We start from the raw sequence: 21,169 nt of genomic DNA, 5'->3' as shown, positions 1-21,169 counted from the left end.
AGAATCTGCAGTTGCCCATTCTTGCATGAGTCTGGGGAGTCCTCACTCTCATCAGCCCGACACACACCCATCTGACACTTTACCACGTCCTGGACCTGGGGGCAGGAAACACGGGCTGAGCCTGAAGCCCCCACAATACCCTCACAATAGTGTGCAGGGTTTTCCACCCTAGGTGCCGAGACTAGGGGTAGGAGAGACAGGGATAGGCTGGGATGTTAGGGAAAAGGAGCTGAAGAAGGCCCAGGCCTTCAGGGTTGCCTGAGCTATAAGTGCCTTCCCCAAGGGCCTGGAGTACCCTGGTCACCCTGTACCACACAGCGGGGAGAAGCCGGAGCCCAGCATTAGGGGCAAACAAGAAGAGCCTAGCCACCTCTCGGCGCAGGAAGCAGTGCACGGCGGTGATGACGAAGCCTTGCGCAGAGTTGAAAACGGCAAAGAGTGCCTGGAAGAGGACGGAGCGGCGATCTGTCATGGCCAGGACAGCAGACATCCAGGTAAGCGCCAGGAGAGGCAGTACCACGCAGGAACTCCAGAGTGAGGCCCTGGGAGGGACAGTAGCGGGAAGTCTGTCAGCAGGACACTCTGCAGGGCAGGATGGTGGGAGCCTGGGCCTCCACTCAGCTTTGGGACTGGCAGGGCCCCAAACTCCAGGACCTCAGGAGTGTTTCCAAGCAGAGAGGGGCCAAGGAACTGGAGGAGAAACAGAGGACAAAGACAGAACTCCAGGGCCAGAGCAGGGGCCATAAGAGGTAGGAGGGATGGACACACGGGCACAGAGGTGATACTGGGAAGCAGAGATGAGGAAGGCGGAAACAGGAGGGAAGAAAGGGTAGACAGTAGCAAACATGGGGGACATCAGGCCCGACTTGCACATTGGAAGCTTGGGAAAAAGGCACAGTTCATATCCCCAGAGATTCCAAGACAGTAGGCTGGGGAGAGAAGGAGCAGAAAACCAAAGAAAGATGACCACCACAGTACGAGGAGTATGAGACAGACAGACACCCCAGACAGAAAGACCGAACAGGCAGAGCATGTGGAGAACACCACACCACAAATCTTTGCAGAGAAGATGGGGCCAAGCCCAGGCAGGTGAAGGCATGGAGGAGCCTCTGGCTCCTGGTGGTTGCTCAGAACCCAGGGCAAAAGGATCAGAGCTGGGGTCAGAACCAAGCCCAACTCATTCCTGGCCTCCTTGCGGAGATGAAAGGCAGGCAGGTCGTGGCCAACAGACTGGCCCCCAGCAACCACAATAGCCCACGAGGAACAGGAGATAGAAGGAGCCACACCCAGCCCCCTCTACCCCACCCGCAGCAACCCCAGTGGAGAGTCAGGCACAGCTCCAGACAGGGCAGGGTGGCACCATTCTGCAGAGACAGCCAGAGGCTGAGGCAGAAAGATGGGCAGGCAGAGGGCCAAGACCTGTCCTGTGAAAAGAGGTTCAGGGCTGTTGAGCCAGGCAAGGTTGGGGTGGAGGAGGCACAGTGTCTGTCAAGCCCCGGAGGTGGAGCCAAGAACCAGAGATGCTCTAATCACAGTAATAAGAGCTGCCATTGATTAACCAGCAATTCTCTGCCAGGCCCTCCACTGAACACTTTACATAGATTATTTCAAATTGTGATCAAAACAACTCCAACAAACAGGCCCGGGGACTAGTATCCCAAATGATAGATGAGGAGACTGGAGTGTGCCCAGCTGGACAGGGAGAGGAGAGCTGGGACAAAATATCAGCTTGGCGGCAGACTCTAAGGCCCACCCTTTGATCTGCTAGTTTCAGCAGACTGGGCATAGGGATGTGGTAGCCCAACGCGAAGGAAGCTCACAGCTCCTTGAACCTCACAGAGCACCACAGTGATGGCACCAGACGCCTCCACAGGCTCCCTGGGGACTGTGACAAAGCTGTGCCCTCACTGGTTGGGGTGACTCAGGTGGACTTCCAGCCCTGGTAGGAGGATTGGGCCCAAGGCCTGTGTAATCTTGCATAGCTGAGGTTTTAAGATTCTTAGCTGCTAGATTGGGGGTGCTTCCATGCAATAATTGTCTCCCTCCATGGTCCTGCCTGTGACTGTGAGGCCCAAGGCCTCTGAAATTCAAGTCAGATTCTATGACAGATAAGTAAGTTTCAGTCCTTCGATCATTCTGAAGTGTCTGATTGTCTTAGTCTAAGGTTCTTCCATTCTAATTTGAAGGTTTTTAATAGCTCAAAAATTCTAAGGGCCTCTGATTCTCAGGGCCTTGAGGTTGGTGGCAAGAGGAGGGGGTCTGCAGCTGTGCCTGTGTAGAAAATTAAGCCAGAGCAGGGACAGGGACCAGAGGGCAGGGTGAGCAGGGCACCACAGTGCCCTATGGAGGGTGTTCTCAGGCACCGCATCCCTGAGCTCCAGGGAGCACACAGCAGTTACGGGGGCAGGGGCAGGGCAAGCTCTCCAAAGCATTGGGCTGATGATATCCCTCCCAATCCCCACCGTGGGCACTGCCCTCCCATTCCTTAGCCCCTGCCCGCCCCCACCACCCCCCAGGGGTCATAACTAACATGGCATTCCTGGCCGAGGCTGAGCTGAGCAGGGGGCTGGGGACCGCTCCACACGCTGAGCAGGGGAGGAGCAGGCTGGCCCAGGGGCACCGCTCCGACCTCGGGGGGGCGGCACAGACATGGGAGAAGGGGGGAGACACACGGGAAACCGGGAGATGGGGCAGAATGAGCCCCGAGAAGGGTGGGAGGGGAGGGCGGACGAGAGAGAGAGAGCTGGGTTAGGGTGGGCGAGCGTCTGCCGCTGAGCACTCCGGGTGCCCGCCTTGCCTGCACCCTGGATGTCCCAAGGTTGGGGAGCCTGGGTTGGCATCGGCAAGCCCTGAGTCTCCGAGGTGGACTCGGCTCCCCCTCCCCGCACGCTGCCCTGCCCAGGAAGGCTGAGTGGCTGAGACCCTCCCCTTACCCGGCTCTCTGCTTCTTAGATTTGTCCGAGACGCCATCTCGAGCCATGAGCTTGTTGAAGACGATGATTCCGATGAGCATGTTCACCTGGGGGGCCCAGTGGAGCCAAATGAGAAAGATAGGGTCACCAGGTGCCCTCGGGGCAAGGACACCCCCAGCGGGGAGCTGGAGTTCAGGGAGAAGGCAAAGGGAGCTGATGACCTTCTGGGGCCACATCCTTCCCTGGGTGCTGACAGGGGCATGCACATACCAGGACGATGACTGCTGCTGGGCCCACGAAGGCGTAGAGCAGGCCACCCTCTAGGGACAGCCAGCAGCTGGGGTAGGGGAGAAAAGAGGAAATCAGATTCCCAGCAAGCCCTTTCTCCCTGCATCCTCAGACCCTGGACAGTCATGCCCACATCACCACTTAGTATCATAGATAGATACTAAGTCTCCAGGCACAGAGAAACACAGCCATGTCTTGATAAGTCCGTTTCCTCTCCCACAGAGACTCACATTGGGCCCCCATTGAAATACAAGTAGGCTGACCTCTAAGTGCAATGGTTGCTTAGAAATGACCCAATCCCAACATGTCCTTTTACAGCCAGGGAAACCAAGGCTCAGTGAGAAGGAAGTTTACCCAAAGATCCGCAATAAGTATAGGTGAAGACCTCAGCCTGAGAAGACCTAAGGCCCAGTCCAATTCCTCCCAACAGACCCACAAACCCCTCCATCCCCACCCCCATCAATGGAGGCGCACGTACTAGCTGGATGTACCGTATCCTTTGGTGCGAGTAAAGCCAACAGATACAGCCACCACCAGGGCAGGTAGACCTGGGGACAGGGTTAGAGATGAGAAGGCTGCAGGTGCTCAGGCGCCACCTCCCTATCATCCTCCAACCCAACTGACCCCCATCCCCAGAAAGCTGGGCCAGAGTCCAGGCAGCACATCCCTGGCTTTCCCTGCCACTCCAGACCCAACAGCAGAGTTCAGCACCAGCCTTGCTCACCCCAGCCCAGGCAGAGGAAGCGCTTGCGAACCAGGCGGGTGCGCATCCGCCCGATGACAGCCAGATAGGATTGCCAGGCCTCTGTAAGCACCCAGCAAAAGGAGGACAGAAAGAAGAAGTGTAGGAAGGCAGCCGTCATGGTGCATACGCCCTGCAGGGAGAGGTAACAGGAGGGAGTGGCCCTGAGCAGTGGCCAGGGTGGGAGCTGTCAGCTTCCCACACCCACCGCTAGGCCTAGGCGCTGCATGGCCAGCCGCCTACCTGAGCCCCCCTCCCCCACCAGAGCCCTGCCAGGCACCCCCGCCTTCCTGCACCCACACACAGCACGACACAGGCCTGGTGACATGCACACAGCACTAGGCATCCGGGGAGGCGGGCAGGCAGGCCACCCACGCACAGACGGGAGCACTTGCCACGTCATGGCCGAGCAGAACCCCACACCTGGCTCCCACAGTGCTCAAACTGTGCAAGGAAGGCCAAGTCAGGTAGGAGGGACAGTCAGCATGGAGCATCCACAGGCAGATGGAGGGATCACAGACAAGAGGTGGCGTCCAATGCCGCCCGCCCTACACACATGCACCTAGGCATTCACGCACACATTAACTGATGTACACAAACACCCATTACTCAGTATACACACACACACACAGTACCGCCTTCAAGTGCGTCTGCACCTGACTTCACACACGCCTTCTCCACCACAGGATCTGAGTGTACATCCATACAAACATCCATTCTCAGGATAGCTCAGCTATTAAAGAGCACTGGCTGCTCTTCTTAGAGGACTCAGGTTCAATTCCCAGCACCCATGGCAGCTCACAACTGTCTGAAACTCCAGTCCAGGGGATCTGACTCCCTCATACAGACATGCATGCAGGCGAAACACCAATGCACATAAAATGAAAAGAAAAAAATCATTAAAAATAATAACCACCTCCCCTCACTTGCAGGCACCCCCCTCCTCCTCCCTGTATGCCCCTTCCCACACCCCCCAGGAGCCTGCACCTGCCTTGCTCAGCACCCGGGACTGGCCCACGAGGATCAGAATGTTGGAAGCCAGGATGGACAGGCAGAAGTTCAGCAAGATGATGGAGCGTTCTGATTTTATAAACCTGACAGGGCACAGTGGGCAGAGGCAGAGGCATTGGCTGCCTGCCTAACCCTGGAGAGCTGGCCACCTCCCATCCTGCTCAACATCCGACTTACCTCCAGAAGGCTGCATAGATGGCAAGCAGTGTGAGCAGAGCCATGCAGGACACCGCACAGCCGATCACCAGGGGGACAGAGGGAGCACCTGCCAGCTCCAGGGTCTGTGGGAGATGGGTTGCTGGGAGAGGGTAAAGGTTGGGTACCCAGTCTCCCTGTCTGACGCAAGCAGGCATGCTCCTCACGTGCAGAAGGGGCACACATGCACAGATGTATTTACACTCATTCACCCACACTCTTCCAGACACAACCAGATGCACACATGTGCACACACACTCACATTCACCTACTGCCACATACTCCCGAGCAGATGTCATGACTGTGAACAGCAGCCCCCTTCCCATGTGCAGGCTCACAGTTACATCCATCTGTAAAGGGCCACATTTGGGGTCACCCGGATGCCTTATACAGCCCAGGCCTCTCTCCCACTCACCAGGTCCTTGGGTGGCTGGGCCAGGACGGCAAAGGTTGAAAGGTGCTGGCACTGGCAGCGGGTGTGAGCCGCCTGGGTCTCCAAGGTCTGGCAGCTCTCAGTGTTCCAGTCCCCCGAGCTGGCATCTCTTGGAGGAGGGAGAGGTGGCATGAACCCAGGGCCCAGCCCTGAAACCCCAAAGCTGACTACTGCCCTGTCAAGTGAAACTTAAGGAAAGGCTACATCCATGCGATGACAGCAGGGAACCCCAAGATGTGGCCTTGACCCCCTCAGACCAAGGATCGCACCAAGGAACCCTTTGACCTAGATGGGAGACCATTTCTGATGAGAGGATCTAGGGTTGCCCCAACTCACGTTCTTGAGTAGTCCCAGCTGGCACAGTGGGGATCGGTGGTGCCCTAGAGAGCAAAGAGATGCGTGTAGTCGCAGGTGAACAGTATACCATCCCGGCCCTCATCGGTTCTACCACGACAACTCCCACACAGGCCACGCTCATGGTCCAGCACAGACCACCTCCCTGAGATAGGTCTCGGACCCTATGTGGGCAGATAGCTAGGGTCCCCATCCGGGCCCTCACTTACATTGATGATGTACGAGAGTTCCACTGTAATGAGGGGCTCAGCTGGAGGCTGGGTGGGGGGACGCACAGTCACTGTCATCACCCGGGAGGTGACAGCAAGTGGAGGTCTGGGGGGACAAATATTGAGGTCAGCTCCCACCAGCTCGTGCCCAGACTTAGAAAACTTCAATCTGTCATGGCTGGGGACTGCTAGGGCCAAGGGCCAAGGGTGGGCACAGTGCTCTATGGGGCTCAGCACAGCCTCTAGGAGCTGCCTAGGTATTTTGGTTTTGTGGGTCTATGTATGCACGCACATGTGTATCTGTGCAAGTGTGTGTCTCAGCTGTTGTTCTTAGGTACTGTCCAACTTTCTGAGGCAGGCTCTCTTATTGGCCTACAACTTTGAAAGCTGGCTAAGCTGGCTAGCCTGTAAACCCCAGGGAGCTACTTCATTCCCCTTCCCAGCAGCAAACACATTGCAGGCATGCCAGGCTGATTTGTATAGGTCTGTGGTTCTCAACCTGTGGGTCTTGACCCCCAAAGACCCTAGAAGAACACAGACATTTACATTATGATTCATAACCGTAACAAGATTACAGTTGCTAAGTAGTAATGAAAAAGATTTTATGGTTGAGGGGGGGTGGTCACTGCAACATAAGAAAGTGTATTAAGCTGGGCAGCGGTGGCTCACGCCTTTAATCCCAGCACTTGGGAGGCAGAGGCAGATCGATTTCTGAGTTTGAGGCCAGCCTGGTCTACAGAGTGAGTTCCAGGACAGCCAGGGCTACACAGAGAAACCCTGTCTCGAAAAACAAAACAGAAAAAAAAAAAAAAAAAAAAAAAAAAAAAAAAAAAAAAAAAAAAAAGGAAAGAAAGAAAAGAAACTATATTAAAGGGTCACAGCATTAGGAAGGTTGAGAACCGCTGACATTGGTCCTGGTGTCTTCATGCTTGTCTTTCATGTTTCTGAGAAGTGACTATATGGCTGTAGGAGATGTTCTTTGGTGAACTCACCTGGGGGGCGGCAGGATGAGGCCAAGGGTGCGGTAGAGCACAGCACCGATCACAAAGTAGGAGGAGGACTCTTCAGGGTCAGCTGGGAGAAGGCGCTGGTGGGCGTGGCCTGGGCCAGGGGGCACCGTTCCTGGGCCTCTCCCCCTGCCCGGGCTGCCTGCTGTGGCTGCCCCAGGTGTGGCTGGCTTCCCTGGGGAGGACAGGCTGAGCACCTCCTTGGGTAGGAAGAGGCGATCCTCTGAGTGTCGCACCCAGTCCTTCATGCCCCTGCGGCCCCGCATGGGAAATGTGATGTCACTGGACACCGCCGAGATAGGCTCTCTCTGAATGCTGATCACTGCAGCAGAGGGTGGGCGGGGTAGGGCATGCCAAAGACAGAAGCAGGAAGATGCATCCCAGGGAAGACACACGGATATCGGAAGCAACACAGAAGTGAGGTGCATGAACACAGAGATGGTGGAGGAAGACACACAGAGAGACAGAAGCATGGGGTTAAGCAGAGGGAAGGACAAAGCTTGTAAATGAAAGAGCAGACCAGAAGCATCCCTCAGCACCACCCCTCACCCAGGGAAGTAGGGGTGCTAAGGTTCTAATTGGAGCCAGCATTCCCCCCCCCCCGCCCGCATCCTTTTACCCAGATTGTCCGTGACAATGAGGGAGCTCTGGAAGGCCTTGAGAGCATCACCCACGAGGTGAATGAAATCTTCCACAACACGCAGCAGGTGCACAGAGCCGGGCGACACCTGGGAGCAGAGAGGATGTGAGGGTCTGAGGCCGAGTGGTCGGTCCTGAGAGGGGACGGCTGGAGGCTGAGCGCCTCACCTGCTGAGCGTCATCCCATTTGTCCTTATTTTCTGAATCCACCATGAAGCTCACCACCTGGAAGAAACGCTGGGGAAAGAGGGATGGGTCAGGAGGTGCAAGCCTCCGAGATGCCCCAGCAGACCCCGCCGCTGTGGAGCAGTACCTGCACGTCATCGGCGGAAGGGACATAGGTGGCCCTCTTGAAGGTGTCAGTGACATTCCTTAGGATATCCACAGAGAAGAGCAGGTCCCCACTGTAGTAAGTGCGCCGTGCCAGGAGCTCCTGCAAGCTCCGCACCACCTGTGACATGCCCTCACCTGCCAGCATGCGCTGGCCCTTAGCCAGGTGTTCCCGAAGCTGTGGGTGACACGTGTGCCCCTGTCACTGTAGCATCAGAAACTGGGAGCGGCCCTTGGCCTGGCCTCCCTTCTACCCGCTAGGTGCATCCGGGAAGAGAGAGGGCATACAAGATCAAAGAGAGGATCCTGGGAGACAGAGTCTGAGAAGGAGGCAGAGATGATTTTGGAGACAGTAGGGACTCAGATTTCCAGCAGAATTATATGCTGATTTGGGGACTGTGCACCTCTCTGTCCCTAAGTGGCCTTGAACATTCTGAAGCAACAAACACACAGGATCTCTCAAATACAAGCTTTTGGTGCAAACACAACATCAATACCCAATTTGGTCAAAAGCGTGTACACACAGGCCACGTTTGTTGACACCATCCTTGCCCCCACACAAGGCCTGGGTTGGGAACAAGGGACACAGAGATAACTTCAACGTTGTCCCTGCCTTCAAAGAGCTCCCAGTGTAGCAGAGGACACTTAAATGCATTCTTTGTGTTTTGGTTTCTTGAGACAGGGTCTCTCTATGTAGCCCCGACAGTCCTGAAGCTTGCTATGTAGACCGGGCTGGTCTCGAACTCAGAAGCTGCCTCTGCCCCTCCAGTGCTAGGTGAAAGGTGTATGCCCATGCCCAGCTCCAGTGCATTCGTAACTGTCCATGTCTAAGTAGCTCAGGATGGGACATTGTGGGTAGGAACACAGAGGTACATACCAGACATTGGGGAAGATACCTAAGAGGCCCTGACATAGGAGTAGGGGTTTTCCAAACAAAGAGATACACGGCTTATACCAGGGCATGGGGCAATGGATGAGCCTTAAGCTCCTGCCAGGGCTTGGGAAACATGGTATGCCCTGCCCCCCACCCAACCACGCACACTCACTGACAGGTACAGGTAGCGGTATTCATGAGAAATGCAACGAGCAAAGCTGGGCAGTCCCCAGTATGCCACACCCTGGGCACTGAGGAGACAGCGGCGGCTAGCAGAACCTGCAGAGATAAGACCGTGACAGGCATTAGGGCTGAGCTCTGGCCTAATCCCCACATTTTGGGCCAGAGCTCTGGGCCAGGACTTGGGCCCAGAGGCAGGCAGCAGGGGTGGTGGGGCAAGGGTCGGCATCTGCCCTTACCCGAGGCATTAGGGGGACACTTGTTGTAAATGATCTCGCCAGCGGCCGCCCTCTTCCAAGTCATCAGCATCACGTACTCATCTCTGCACATCTCATGGAAGGCTATGGGGATAGGGCGGGCAGGGGGCGGGGCTCAGCTGGGCTCATACACGTGCCCCCAGCCCCGGGGTTGTATAAGCAGTACCTGGACACCTCTTCTCACTGCAGGGCTTCACCTCCTCTCCTGTGCCCTCGCAAGGGTAGCCCTGCGTGCCAGAAGCCTGGCACATGCGGAAGCGGCGTTGCCAGCCCGTGTCACATGTCTTGGAGCACAGGCTCCATGCGTTCCACGGCCCCCACTTGCCATCAGCGGCTATGAGAGAAGGAAAGTGTGAGAAGCCATGCATGTCTCCAGGGCCAGGGCTACCACCTGCTACCCTCCTACTCACACCAAGCACTCACCCGGACAATCGAGATTGCTGCACTCACGGGTATCGGTGAGCGCACCTGCGCACGTGGCCCAGGCTGGACCCGCCACACTGCACTTCCGGCTGCGCTGCTGGGTCCCATTGGCACAAGATGACGAGCATGGGCCCCAGGGACCCCATTCTAGCCACTGGCCTTCCACTGCATGGGGAGACACAAGCGGGGGTGGCCGTTGAGCAGAACGTGGGTGGGCTAGTGGGGGGGAAGTTCCACAGGGAGATGGCAGAGCCTGCTGGCCACTCAGACCTGCGCCAGGCCAGACCATCTGAGCTGGGCATATGAAAAGGGTCTGGTGAGAGTGGGTGGTGACTGGGCCTCCTCCTGCCTGCCCCTCACCAGCTCCAGGATTACATGATACCTCTCCACGCAGCACCAAGGGCAAGCCCCAACGGTGAGATTTTTATGTGTGAAGATGTAGGTTGTAATGGAACCTTTTGATCTTTGCCTACACGTAAGCCCAGCTTTGTGTTTATGGTGCCACGGACACCAAAGTGCTATTTACAGCAAGGGCAGCTGAGGGCATGGAGGAATGGACACTGGAAAGCAGTGTCCCTTCTGATGGGGTCACAGTGTACCCACTCCAAGTCAGGGCTGGGTTTCACCTCCCATTGGTTGCTGGCAGCTATCCTTCTCCAGTCTCCCCATGCGTGGTCAAAGCTATAGGAACCCACCCCTTCAAGGTCAGGTCACTGAACCGAACTGCCTCCCCTAGGTCTTCCGATCCCCCCACCCGGCTGGGCAGCGCCTGCCTAGAAGCCCCTTGGCGCTACTGACCCGGGCAGGCGGCCATACTGCAGAGTTTAGTCTGCAGCTCGGGACCCTCGCAGGCCTTGCCGCCGTGCTGGGGGGGCACGCAGGTCCGCATCCGGCTCCGAGACCCCCGCCCGCAGCTGCGGGAGCACAGGCTCCAGGACCCCCACTCCTCCCACACGCCGTGCACTGCAAGGAAGCACGTGGCCGGTGGCTGGGCGGCACCTTGGCTCCGCCCACAGCCAGCGCCTACCCATCCGCCCACCAATCAGGAGTTCCGCAATTTTACGACCACTCCTTATTGGCTCCGCCCTGGATTCTGTTGCCAGGGCGAGAAGGTTTAGGGTCCCAGGATAGCCACCCTTTGTGGGGATGTGATCCCAAATCACACAGGACAGGTTCTGTGGACACCCAGATAGGGTGATCAGGATCAGCCTGGGGAGCCAATGGTCTTCCTATACTGAGGGGTACAGGAAAACCCAGGAAAGGATCCAAGATCCATCCCTCTCTTCCCTTCCCACCCTCAGGCCCAGGGCCTGAATTCAACAGGGTAAGCCTGGGGCAACAGAAGTGCCCCCTCCCAGCCCCAATGGCATAGACACACAGACAGACATGAACCTCTACGTAGACGCTGACAGACACAATGAACTCACAAGAGGGAACACAGCTTTGTCCCTGTGCTCCACAAGCTCCTGCTACACCCCCCAAGCTCCGAGAGCCTCCCCCAGTAGGCCCTAATCTAAATCCGCTGCTGCCAGCACTTCACCCCGGGGAAGCAAAGAGCAGAACTGGTTGACACTGGCCTGCCTCTCAGTCACCAACTGACCCAGGCAGACACATGCATTTCCTCAGTACCTGCGTGCAGTTCCTGCCTGTTCAACTGCTTTAAGCATAATGGTCTATCAGAAGCACCCAAGGGAGTGGAATGGGAGCCCAGAGCAAAGTGGGGACCATAAGGGAGGGTGTCGTTTTAAAATAGAGTGGTATACATCTTAGATCTAAGGGTGGGCTGAATACTCTAGCCAGGGTGGGGGAGGGGAGGGGGGAAAATAAGCAGACGCAGAGAGCTGAGATGCTGCAAGAGGTGCTGGTGAGGTCAGGACTAAGGGAAAGGGAAGGGGCGATGTGCAGAGAACAGCCTTGACTACCAAGATGGGGGGCATCCGGGGTGTGACGTGCCCAAAGTGGGTTCCAGATGCATGTTCAGATTCTATCGTAACCCCACGTGATTCATACCAGGCTGGCATAGTGCCTGGGTAAGGCATAATATGGGGGACAGGCAAGTTTGTAGAAGGCAAGGAATCATTTGGGGGGGGGGGTGTTGTGTTACATCCTGTCACAGACAGGACCTGACTCTGCTGGCAGATAGGGCAGGAAGGAGGACGCCTACCTGGGCAGGTGGCTGAATTGTTGCAAGGCCGGGTCTCCCGAAGGGGCCCGCTGCACAGGGTCCCATAGGGGGAGGACACGCAGGAGCGGGTCCGCACCTGCAGACCCTGCCCACACGTCAGGGAACACACGCTCCACGGGGACCACTCCTCAGCTGCTGGGTCGCCTACGAGAGAGGGACAGCGTCGCGGCAAGGGACACCTCCCAGAGAGTTGCATGGGAGCATGGAAGGACCAGAAAGCTGGGGGGAGGTAGGCATCAAAGGGACCCTCCTACCCTGACCCCAAGTGGCAGGCTCTTTAAAAAGCAACCCGTCCCTGCCCACAGGCCTCACGTGGCAACATAACTGAGCTCCAGGACATAGACACAGACAGGCACACGCCAGCACACATGCCACCAGACGCCACAGTCGGGCCCCCGCCACAGGAAGAGAGGCGGGCCCGAGTTACCTGTCTGCGCCATGTATAGCCCAGGCTCATCTGCGGACCTTGGCCACTGGGTTTTCACCTTCGGTTCCTCTTCCGGCTCCTCACCTGGAACACGGAGGTGGTGGCAAGGGGCTTAGCAAAAGCCAGCTGAGTGCTGCCACAGTGGCACAGAGGGCAACCTCTGGTCCTCGGCCCAGAGGGCCTAGAACCCACTGTGAGTGATGCAGAGAAAGCATCGCATTCTGCCCCCTGCCCCACCACCACCATTTTACAGATAAGGAAACTGAGGCTCAGAAGGCCCTCTGGGACTCATAGCCACCTTGTCCACCTCTTGCCTCAGCTGGATGGGACTGGAGGGCAATGGTCAATGGACTGAGTTCTGGGGAAGCGTCCATACTCTCCCAAGCCATGCCAAACACCTATCTCCTTTAACCCGCTCCCCTCCCTGGCTGTTGAGGTGGAAAACCAAGGACCAGAGAGACGACTTGTCCAGAAGCACACAACCCGTCGAGCCTGCAGCTTGGCTCTTTCTCCTCCTAAATGATACACAGAGGAGCCTGACTACCCCAGACCTGCTCCTGGGTCATGATTTGCATGGGGTGAACCACGGCTTTGAGGTTCAACGTAAAACAGTAACGGACTATGATGCAAAGGCCCTAGCTGGTCTGAACCCCAGAGGAGGGGAACTCAGACTCCTATAACCAACAGACCCTCCTCCCACTGAGCCTGGAAGCTTGAGCCTGCCCTTGAGACAGCACTTCTTATAGCTGCAGGGTCCTCCAAAGGCCTGTGTGTTTAAGGTTTTGCCCTTAGTTCAGCCCTACTGGGAGGTGGCACTATTGGGTGGAGCTTAGTAGGTCTTATGGTTACTGGAGACAGGAAGGGGATCAGCAGACCTTGTCCCTTCTTTGTATTCCTAGATGAGATGGTCTCCTCATAATATATTTCACACTGCTGTGCTCTCCTACAGGAACAACCGGAAAGCTGTGAGCCAAAATAACCTTTCCCACACAGTACATAACCTTAAGTACATAACCTTATTCTCTTATAAGCGGATCGCTCAGGCCTTTGTTACAGTACAGGCAAAGCTAACAGCCTCAAACTGGGAGATCAGGTGAGGACAAGCAGGAATGCACAAGGGAAGGAGGCCACACCCATAATAGGGCCCCTGGGCAGATGAATGGAAGAGCATTTAGGAGCGGGGCTCTTTCTCCCCTAGAGCTCTCTCCTCTGGTTCAAAAAGCTGGGTCAGCACCAAGCTGGGGCCATAGAGGGCTGTGTTCCTTCCCCCCCCCCCCCCCCCCCCCCCCCCCCCCCCGCTACTCAGTCAAGCCTCTGCACCTGAAGGAAGCTGCTAACCAGGCCAGTAGCCAACTCCAGAAAACCTACTGCCCAGGTTTGAACTGCCCCCCTGCACAGTATCCAGAACGTGCCATCTCCTCCAGCCTCAGGGCCTGCGCCAGCTCCTGTAGTTTCCATACGATGTCAGAAGCCTGGACACCACCAGGCATATTGGGTCTCCCCTGGAACACAGGCCCTGGGGGCCAACACTAGTCAGCTATGTAGCTCTGGGCAGCCTCTTCTTATCTCCAATCCCAGCTTCTCTGGAGAACAGTGCTCATAGCATCTACCTTCAGGACTATTAACCTTAAGATCCAGAGGGAAGACAACGGGAATTATGTGAGCTGTCTTCTCTCCTACCACTCCTCAGCCTCTCTGCTTCCTTGAGCCCTCATACAGTCTCAGCCGATGCTGGCTGGTTTTGGTCAACTCAACATAAACCTCCCAGATATATATATTGATGAGGAAATCTTCACTGAGAAAATGCCTTCATCAGATGGGCTCATAGGCAAATCTACAGTGCTTTTTATTATTATTATTTATAATTGATATGGGAGGGCCCTGCCCACAGTGGGTGACCCGTTTGTATAAGAAAGCAGGCTGAGCTGGGCGTGGCCATGCATGCCTTTAATCCCAGCACTTGGGAGACAGAGGCAGGAGGATCTCTGTGAGTCCTAAAACAGTTGGGTCTACATAGTGTGTTCCAGGACAGCCAGAGATATGCAGAGAGACCCCATCTCAAAAACAAAGAAAGAAAGAAAGAAAGAAAGAAAGAAAGAAAGAAAGAAAGAAAGAAAGAAAGAAAGAGAGAGAGAGAGAGAAAGGAAGGAAGGAAGGAAGAAAGAAAGAGAGGGAGAAAGAGAGAGAGAAAGAAAGAAAGAAAGAAAGAAAGAAAGAAAGAAAGAAAGAAAGAAAGAAAGAGAGGGAGAGAGAGAGAAAGGAAGGAAGGAAGGAAGGAAGGGAGAGAGAGAGGAGAGGGGGAGGGGAAAGAAGAAAGGAAGAAACAAAGGAAGGAGGGAAGGGAAGAGAAGTGAAGGGAGGAAGCAAGCAGGAGGAGCAAGCCATGAGTGGGCGCACACCAGTAAGCAATGCTTCTCCAAGGCCTGTGCCTCAATTCCTGCCTTCAGTTCCTGGCTTCCTCAGTTGATGGACAAACCATAAGATGAAATAACCCCTTTACTCCTCAAGTTGGTTTTGGCCATGAGGTTTTACCACAGCAATAGAAACACTAAGACCTGGTCCCTAGCAGTCTTCAGAGATGTTGGAGCCGGGCCAGCAGCTCTTCAGCCCCCTTCACCCAGCCTTTCTGTCACGCCTGCTCCGCTATCCCAGCCTAGAGCCGTGTGCCAGTCACTTTCTCCACACCCACTCCCAGGCTGCTGAAGGCCCTAGAGCGAAGCCAGCTGGCCCCGTGACAGCCTGGGGGTTCTGTGTCTGCTAGGCGTCCATGTTTCTCAGAGGCCTTTGTGGGCTTCCTTCCCCTTCCGTCCCCCTCGTGGTCCCTCTGGCCCTTACCCGCTCCCTGCCTATCTCACCCACTTCTTTAGCTGAAGCCTCCTTTCCAGAGAAGGGAGAAGCTAGAGCCTCCTTCTCTCAAGCCCCGACTTGTGACCACCCCTTGTCCATTTTCCCAGAAGGCCCCATCCATCCTTTCTGTGAGCATTCCCTCAGTGGCTTCTTGTAGCAAGTGACTGACCCAGGCTTCCTCTGTTCTGGGTGCTCTCCCTGCCCCCCCCACATGCTTACACACACACACACACACACACACACACACACACTTCCTCCTCGAGCTGTTGTCCTTGGCTTCCATCCAATACTGCTGAGTGGTCCCCAGCTGACACTCCACTTTCTCACCTGCCACTCACTTCCTGGCTGGAATGTCACCTCCTCCGTTGATCCACTGCAGTCTCGAGGCTGCCCCCATCTTTCTCCTGAAACTGGTCCTGACAAAGCCATCAGCTCTCTCTCTGCTGCTGCTGCTGCTGCTGCTAAATCCTGGGGACACTTTGCAGGTCTCATCTCGCTTGACCGTCAGCATCGCTGGCCCCATGGACCTTTCCTGACTGCTGCCTCCTTCCTGCCTTTCTTAAAGGGTTCCTCTGGTGCCTCCCTTGACAGTCTACCTACCTGTCCCTTCTACAGCTTAATAAATCCCTCGAGCCAGCCCTCCCATCATCCTGCCCAGACCCTGTTTGTCCCATGCTCCACAGCTAGGTGACCTCCTGAACAGCTTCACGTCAGACCCTATCCAACACATCATCTCAAACCTCTCCTCTTAGGTCCTCACCTAGAAAACTCCTACTCAACCTTAAAAGCCCATCTCCAATAACCTCTCATCTGTATATATATATATATATATATATATATATATATATATATATATATATGGACACTATGTGCATGCAGTGCCCCTGGAGGCCAGACAAGGTTGTCAGGTCTCCTGATACTGGAGTTTGAGACAAGTGTGGGTGGCCACGTGGGTGCTGGGAAGCAAACCTGAGTCTTCTGGAGGAGTAGCCAGTGCTATTAGACACTATGATATGTCTCAAGCCCCTGGTTCTACCTTCTAGCTGTAATGCTGGCCTCTCCCTCTGAAAGCTTTGAAGCTGTATGTAGTGTAGACACACACACACACACATACACACACACACACACACACACACACACACACACACCCCGAGCCTCCAGAATGGCAACCCCACCCTTAAGCCCAGCATCAATCATAGTCCACATTCTGGAGACACTGAGCAATGGTTCCTACGTGCGGTAGATGCTCTGGGTGCTGCTCTGATGAGACCGCGTGCACATCCCTCAGTCTGGAGAGCATCCTCCTCCTAGCTTGGCAGGCAGTAAACCACAACCCAGGACATGTCAGAGACCTTCTGACCTTTCGTGCATATTGTGGGCTTGCCTTGCTCCCTGCAGACCTCACATTCTCTAACCAAGCCACATGTGGGCTGACCCTGTAGTATAACTAATCAGAAGTTTTCCCAAGCTTGGCTTTAGGGGGTCCTCCCTCAGTCTCCTGAAGGAGCAAGCCTGTGGCTGCACAGCTGGGACCCACTTCCACAGCCTCCCTATCTGCGTACCACCCCACCTCCCTCAGGAATAACCAGCAGTTCATTTCCCTACTTGGGAAAGCCAGTTGTCTCTGAAGGGGACGAGACAGATAAGACCACCTGGCATTCACTGCTAGGAACATTTATTCAGTATGCATGTACTGCCCTGAACAAGGCAGGCCTATGGTGAGGCTGAGGCAGACAGCCTCCAAGAGGACAAAGAGGACCCAGGAAAGGAGTGAGTCCCCCTACAGTCCCCAAGTGTCCTGCCTGTGTAAGTGTGCATATGCATGTGTGTGACATATGTGGAGGTCAGAAGACAACCACAAGTATAAGCCCTCACCTTCCACCTTGTTTGAGACAGGATCTCTTATTGTTCACCACCGAAAAGGCCAGGCTAGCTGGCCAGCAAGCTTCCAGAGTCTTCTAGGACACCTCCCTTGTTGCAAGATCCCAGGGATTACAGATGTGTACTACCTTGTCTGGCTTTTACACAGGTTCTGGGGGTCCAGACTCAGGTGACAAACACTTTCCCCACTGGGCCATCTCCCCAGCCCTAAAATGTCATTTATGAAATAGCTCCGGGGGCTCAGCGTCGTGTACTCTCCAGGGCCTCCATCGCCTTGGGGTCAGTTCGCCCTGCCTGACTCGGATTTCCTCTACAGAACTGCACTGCTCTGACAGGTTGGAGCTTAGCCAGAACCTTCTTGGATGTCTCTTACTAACGCCCACGAGGCCTCCCACAAACCCTGGTCCTTACCTGTTACTCAGAGCATGCTGCCTAATGCCTCCCCTCGCAACATGGCTCCCTGCCACCATACAGGCCTAGCTCTCCTCTGTGGCCTCCAGTGACCCTTTGGGAGCCCAGCTCTGGCTACATGACTCCCCTCCTGAGGGGGCCTTCAGTAGCCACACACATGCGTGCACACACACACACATACACACACTATTATAACTGCACTGTAAACCTGTGGCTCTGGGTTGGCTCTGCTCTCACCTTCTCATCAGACATCAGACATACAGCAAGACCACCCGGATGGTTCTGGAGCTGAACCAGTAATGGGTGTGACTTCCAGCTCTGCCACGATCTTGCTGTATGCTCTCAGCCAAGGACCCTGAACTGCTCTGAGCTTCAAAGTCTTTAAGTGGACGTTAAGGATAACGCCTACCACGTGTTTCCATAGTGGGAATTAGAGCTGTGGACTGTCTGGAATACAATAAAAATGGGGGGCTGTGCCCCTCCTCAACACTCAATCACACAGATATTTTATTCTCTCGACGTTTTCTGTTCCCTCTTTGCAGAATGACCTTCCCTCTGCCTCAGTCTGCCTAGTACACAATAAATGTGGCCCCTTCCAAGAAGCCCTCCTAGACTGGTCACACAGGAATTTGAGAGTGATGACCGCCCCCCTCTCTGTGACCTCATTCTTAGATCAAATCTGACACTAGCTGTCAGTCTCCTGTTCCCACAGCTCCCATGACATCATCAGTCCTCCGTGTCCTGTGGCACACAGAAAGTCTAGATTAAGTAACCAGGTGCAAGAAAATCATCCAGTAATAGGGAAATGAGGAAATAGGCCAGCTCATCCTAGAGGGTCCCTCCACCCCAGCCACTAGGGGCTACCCTCTGCTCACCGTGGCTCTAGAGGCAGAGGCTCCACAGGCCCTCTGCCTCTGGTCCATAACTGCAGATAACCACCATATTGTGCTCTGCATGAGTTCAGCACAACTATCACCCCTTCCTGTGACTCCCAGAGCAACTGTCCTCCCCAGGGCTCTCAGTGCCCTTCCTCACACTGGCCCCAGAGCCTGGTGGCACCAGCTAGCCCCCCCACTGTGTTCTTCCATGCCTTCCTGGCTCCAGCAGTGCATGCGAATCCCAGGGGGACAGAGAGGAAAGCAGCTCTTTTGTAAACTTCAGGCTCTCCCCTGCAGTCCGGTGTAACTGGTCCCTAGAAAACCAAGTACCTTCCAGGATGCCTGATTCCCTTGGGGATCCTCCTCCTATCGACCTACCAAGCTGGCCTTCCACCTGAGTTGGGTCCCTGTTGCCTCCCCATGTGGCCATATCCTCCAAGAAAGCCAGGAGTACAGCTACCCGCCTCCTCCACAGTGTCCCACTTCTTGCTCCCACCAAGCCACCGGCTAACAGGATGAAGTCCCCAAGCAAGGCGTGCATCTTGCTTGGGACAGCAGACAGAGCCCTGGCCCGGTCTCCCTTCACAGCCAGCAGCTCTCCTCCTTTTAGCTCCTTCCTCCACGTGATACTTCACACTTCCCGCCCTTGTGCAGGCTGTTCCCTCGGCTAACAAGGCCCTTCCTCGGGCTTCCACCGAGTGCCAACAGATGACGGTGGTGGCTGGCTCGAAAGAGCCTTGAGGACAGGGGAAGTCGCCCTTTTACAGGTCTCTTCTTGTTGGAAGCAATCCTGTTGGTGCCTGTCGTCCTGCTGAAATGGGGCACAACTTCTCCCAGTACCGTCAAATGCCCTGAGAAGGCAAAGGTCACATGAGGCCTAGACTTTCGCACAAACCCACCCGGTGCTAATTTCTCTTTCTAACAAATGGGGAAGCCAGAGAGCAGCAGGCTGAAATGTAATACCGCCGCTTTGTTTTCTCTGAGCTTGTTGCCTTTGTTATCTTCTATTTCAGATAAGTGATAACTCTTTCCATTTGTGATATGAAGTCTCTTTTTAATATATTAAATTTAAAAGGCAATTCAACTTAAGGAGAAATTTCACAGGCTAGTGAGTTCCTATTCATTCCTCAAAACCCACCTCAGTCACCTCCTCTAACTGGCTTCCCGCTCCTTCACAGCTCGATCCCTCACTCTCCCTCCTCGCCCTCTGGGACACGCAGAACACTACACTATGATAATACACCAAGTGTTTATTGTCCAGCACTGTGGGTTCCAAGGGTTCCTGTATAGGAATTTAATCCCCATGGTGAGATCTGAAGAGAGTGGAAATTTAGGGTCAGGTATGTTGACCCAAGCCTATAATCCTGGGGAAATAAAAGCAGAAGGGTCAGCAGTTCAAAGTCAGCCCCAGCTACACTGAGAGTCTGAGGCCAGTCTCCAGCTACAGGAGACCCTGTTTTAAAAAACAAAAAACGGTGTTTAGGAATGTAAACTCAGTTGGTAGAGTACTTTCCCAGCATGCACAAAGCCCTTACTTCAATCCCCAGCAGTACATAAAACTGGACATGGTAAGCCCAAAGCTCAGGGGATAGAGGCAGGAAGACTGGAAGTTCAAGGTCTTGATCAGCCACATAGCAAGTTTGAGGCCATTCTGGGATATTAGAGAGAGGGTGCTGGAGAGAAGGAGGAGGAAGAGGAGGAGGAGGAAGAAGAGAAAGAGGAGGAAGAGGAAGAAGAGGAAGAGGAGGAGGAGGAGGAGGAGAAGAAGAAGAAGAAGAAGAAGAAGAAGAAGAAGAAGAAGAAGAAGAAGAAGAAGAAGAAGAAGAAGAAGAAGAAATAATTTGGATATAGTATTAATAGGAAGAAGCTGGGAATGGTCACATGACTTTAATCCCAGCAGAGGCAGGTGGATCTCTGAGTTCAAGGCCAGCCTGGTCTACAGAGCAAGTTCTAGGACAGCCAGGGTTACATACTGAGAAAGGAAGGAAAGAAAGACAAGACACATGTACACATGGTCCCTCTTTTGCCATGTGATAGAGACTATATATAGGAACTTTGCCAGCAAGAAGGTCATCACCAGACACAGGCCCTTGACTTTGGAACAGGACCATGAGCCAAAGTAAACATAACACACCCAGGCTGTGGTGCTGTGACGTCGGTAACAGGAGAGAAACTTAACGTAGCCAGGTACCACAATGAGCTCTCAGAGTACTGCAGGGCCTAGCTCTCCTGGCTTCTCTTCAGGGATGACAAGAAAGCTGTGAAGTCCCTTGTTCATGGCCACACGGCTCAGGAGTGGGCGACTTCAGCCTGTAGCCCTGACTATCATTGTATACCAGCGGCCATTCTGAGATTCAAGAGTTAACAACAAAGTGTCCCTTACCCTCCCCTGGCCTCACTCAGAGCTGGACCAAGGTCTGGGAGGAACACAGCAGATAAAGACACAGTGACAGTAATGTGTCTGAGGGGGATTGGCAGGCCATGCCGAAAGGCCTGAAAATTCTGCACTGACGGGACCCCAGGAAACGCTATGGGCTAAGTCTCTTCCACTTTGCAGAGAGAGAGAGGGGGGGGGACTGCCTCCTTACCATGGAGGGCTCAGAGAAGCAGGTGAGGCACCATTTCCTGCCATCAGAAGGTTGGCCAACACAGAAGACCTGAGTGTGAGCTAGAGGGAGAAAACTTA

The 21,169-nt window shown here is 54.8% G+C and overlaps 1 protein-coding gene across 11 annotated transcripts in view; it reads right to left on the bottom strand.

Moving 5' to 3' along the window:
• Positions 1-21,169, bottom strand: part of Adgrb2 (adhesion G protein-coupled receptor B2) — a 42,561-nt gene that overhangs the window by 5,195 nt on the left and 16,197 nt on the right. For 3 of the 11 annotated variants that reach the window (XM_031378804.1, XM_031378803.1, XM_031378805.1), the window contains exons 3-25: positions 12,467-12,550; positions 12,019-12,183; positions 10,653-10,817; positions 9,855-10,019; positions 9,598-9,765; positions 9,414-9,515; positions 9,167-9,273; positions 8,104-8,298; positions 7,959-8,027; positions 7,771-7,879; positions 7,137-7,473; positions 6,145-6,250; positions 5,918-5,961; positions 5,564-5,690; positions 5,131-5,234; positions 4,934-5,036; positions 3,925-4,075; positions 3,679-3,748; positions 3,183-3,249; positions 2,934-3,019; positions 2,531-2,629; positions 371-542; positions 1-95 (exon numbers count right to left, since the gene is read on the bottom strand). In XM_031378804.1, the coding sequence (XP_031234664.1) occupies positions 1-95; positions 371-542; positions 2,531-2,629; positions 2,934-3,019; positions 3,183-3,249; positions 3,679-3,748; positions 3,925-4,075; positions 4,934-5,036; positions 5,131-5,234; positions 5,564-5,690; positions 5,918-5,961; positions 6,145-6,250; positions 7,137-7,473; positions 7,771-7,879; positions 7,959-8,027; positions 8,104-8,298; positions 9,167-9,273; positions 9,414-9,515; positions 9,598-9,765; positions 9,855-10,019; positions 10,653-10,817; positions 12,019-12,183; positions 12,467-12,550 (2,890 nt within the window). The remainder of the gene's footprint in view (positions 96-370; positions 543-2,530; positions 2,630-2,933; positions 3,020-3,182; positions 3,250-3,678; positions 3,749-3,924; positions 4,076-4,933; positions 5,037-5,130; positions 5,235-5,563; positions 5,691-5,917; positions 5,962-6,144; positions 6,251-7,136; positions 7,474-7,770; positions 7,880-7,958; positions 8,028-8,103; positions 8,299-9,166; positions 9,274-9,413; positions 9,516-9,597; positions 9,766-9,854; positions 10,020-10,652; positions 10,818-12,018; positions 12,184-12,466; positions 12,551-21,169) is intronic. The other 8 variants (XM_031378807.1, XM_031378806.1, XM_031378809.1 and 5 more) reach the window with 7 other exon arrangements.

This window comes from Mastomys coucha, unplaced genomic scaffold (assembly GCF_008632895.1).
Source record: "Mastomys coucha isolate ucsf_1 unplaced genomic scaffold, UCSF_Mcou_1 pScaffold18, whole genome shotgun sequence".
Classification (NCBI taxonomy): Eukaryota; Metazoa; Chordata; class Mammalia; order Rodentia; family Muridae; genus Mastomys; species Mastomys coucha.
The sequence above is the reverse complement of the archived record's forward strand: the minus strand, read 5'-3'. Positions and strand labels throughout refer to the sequence as shown.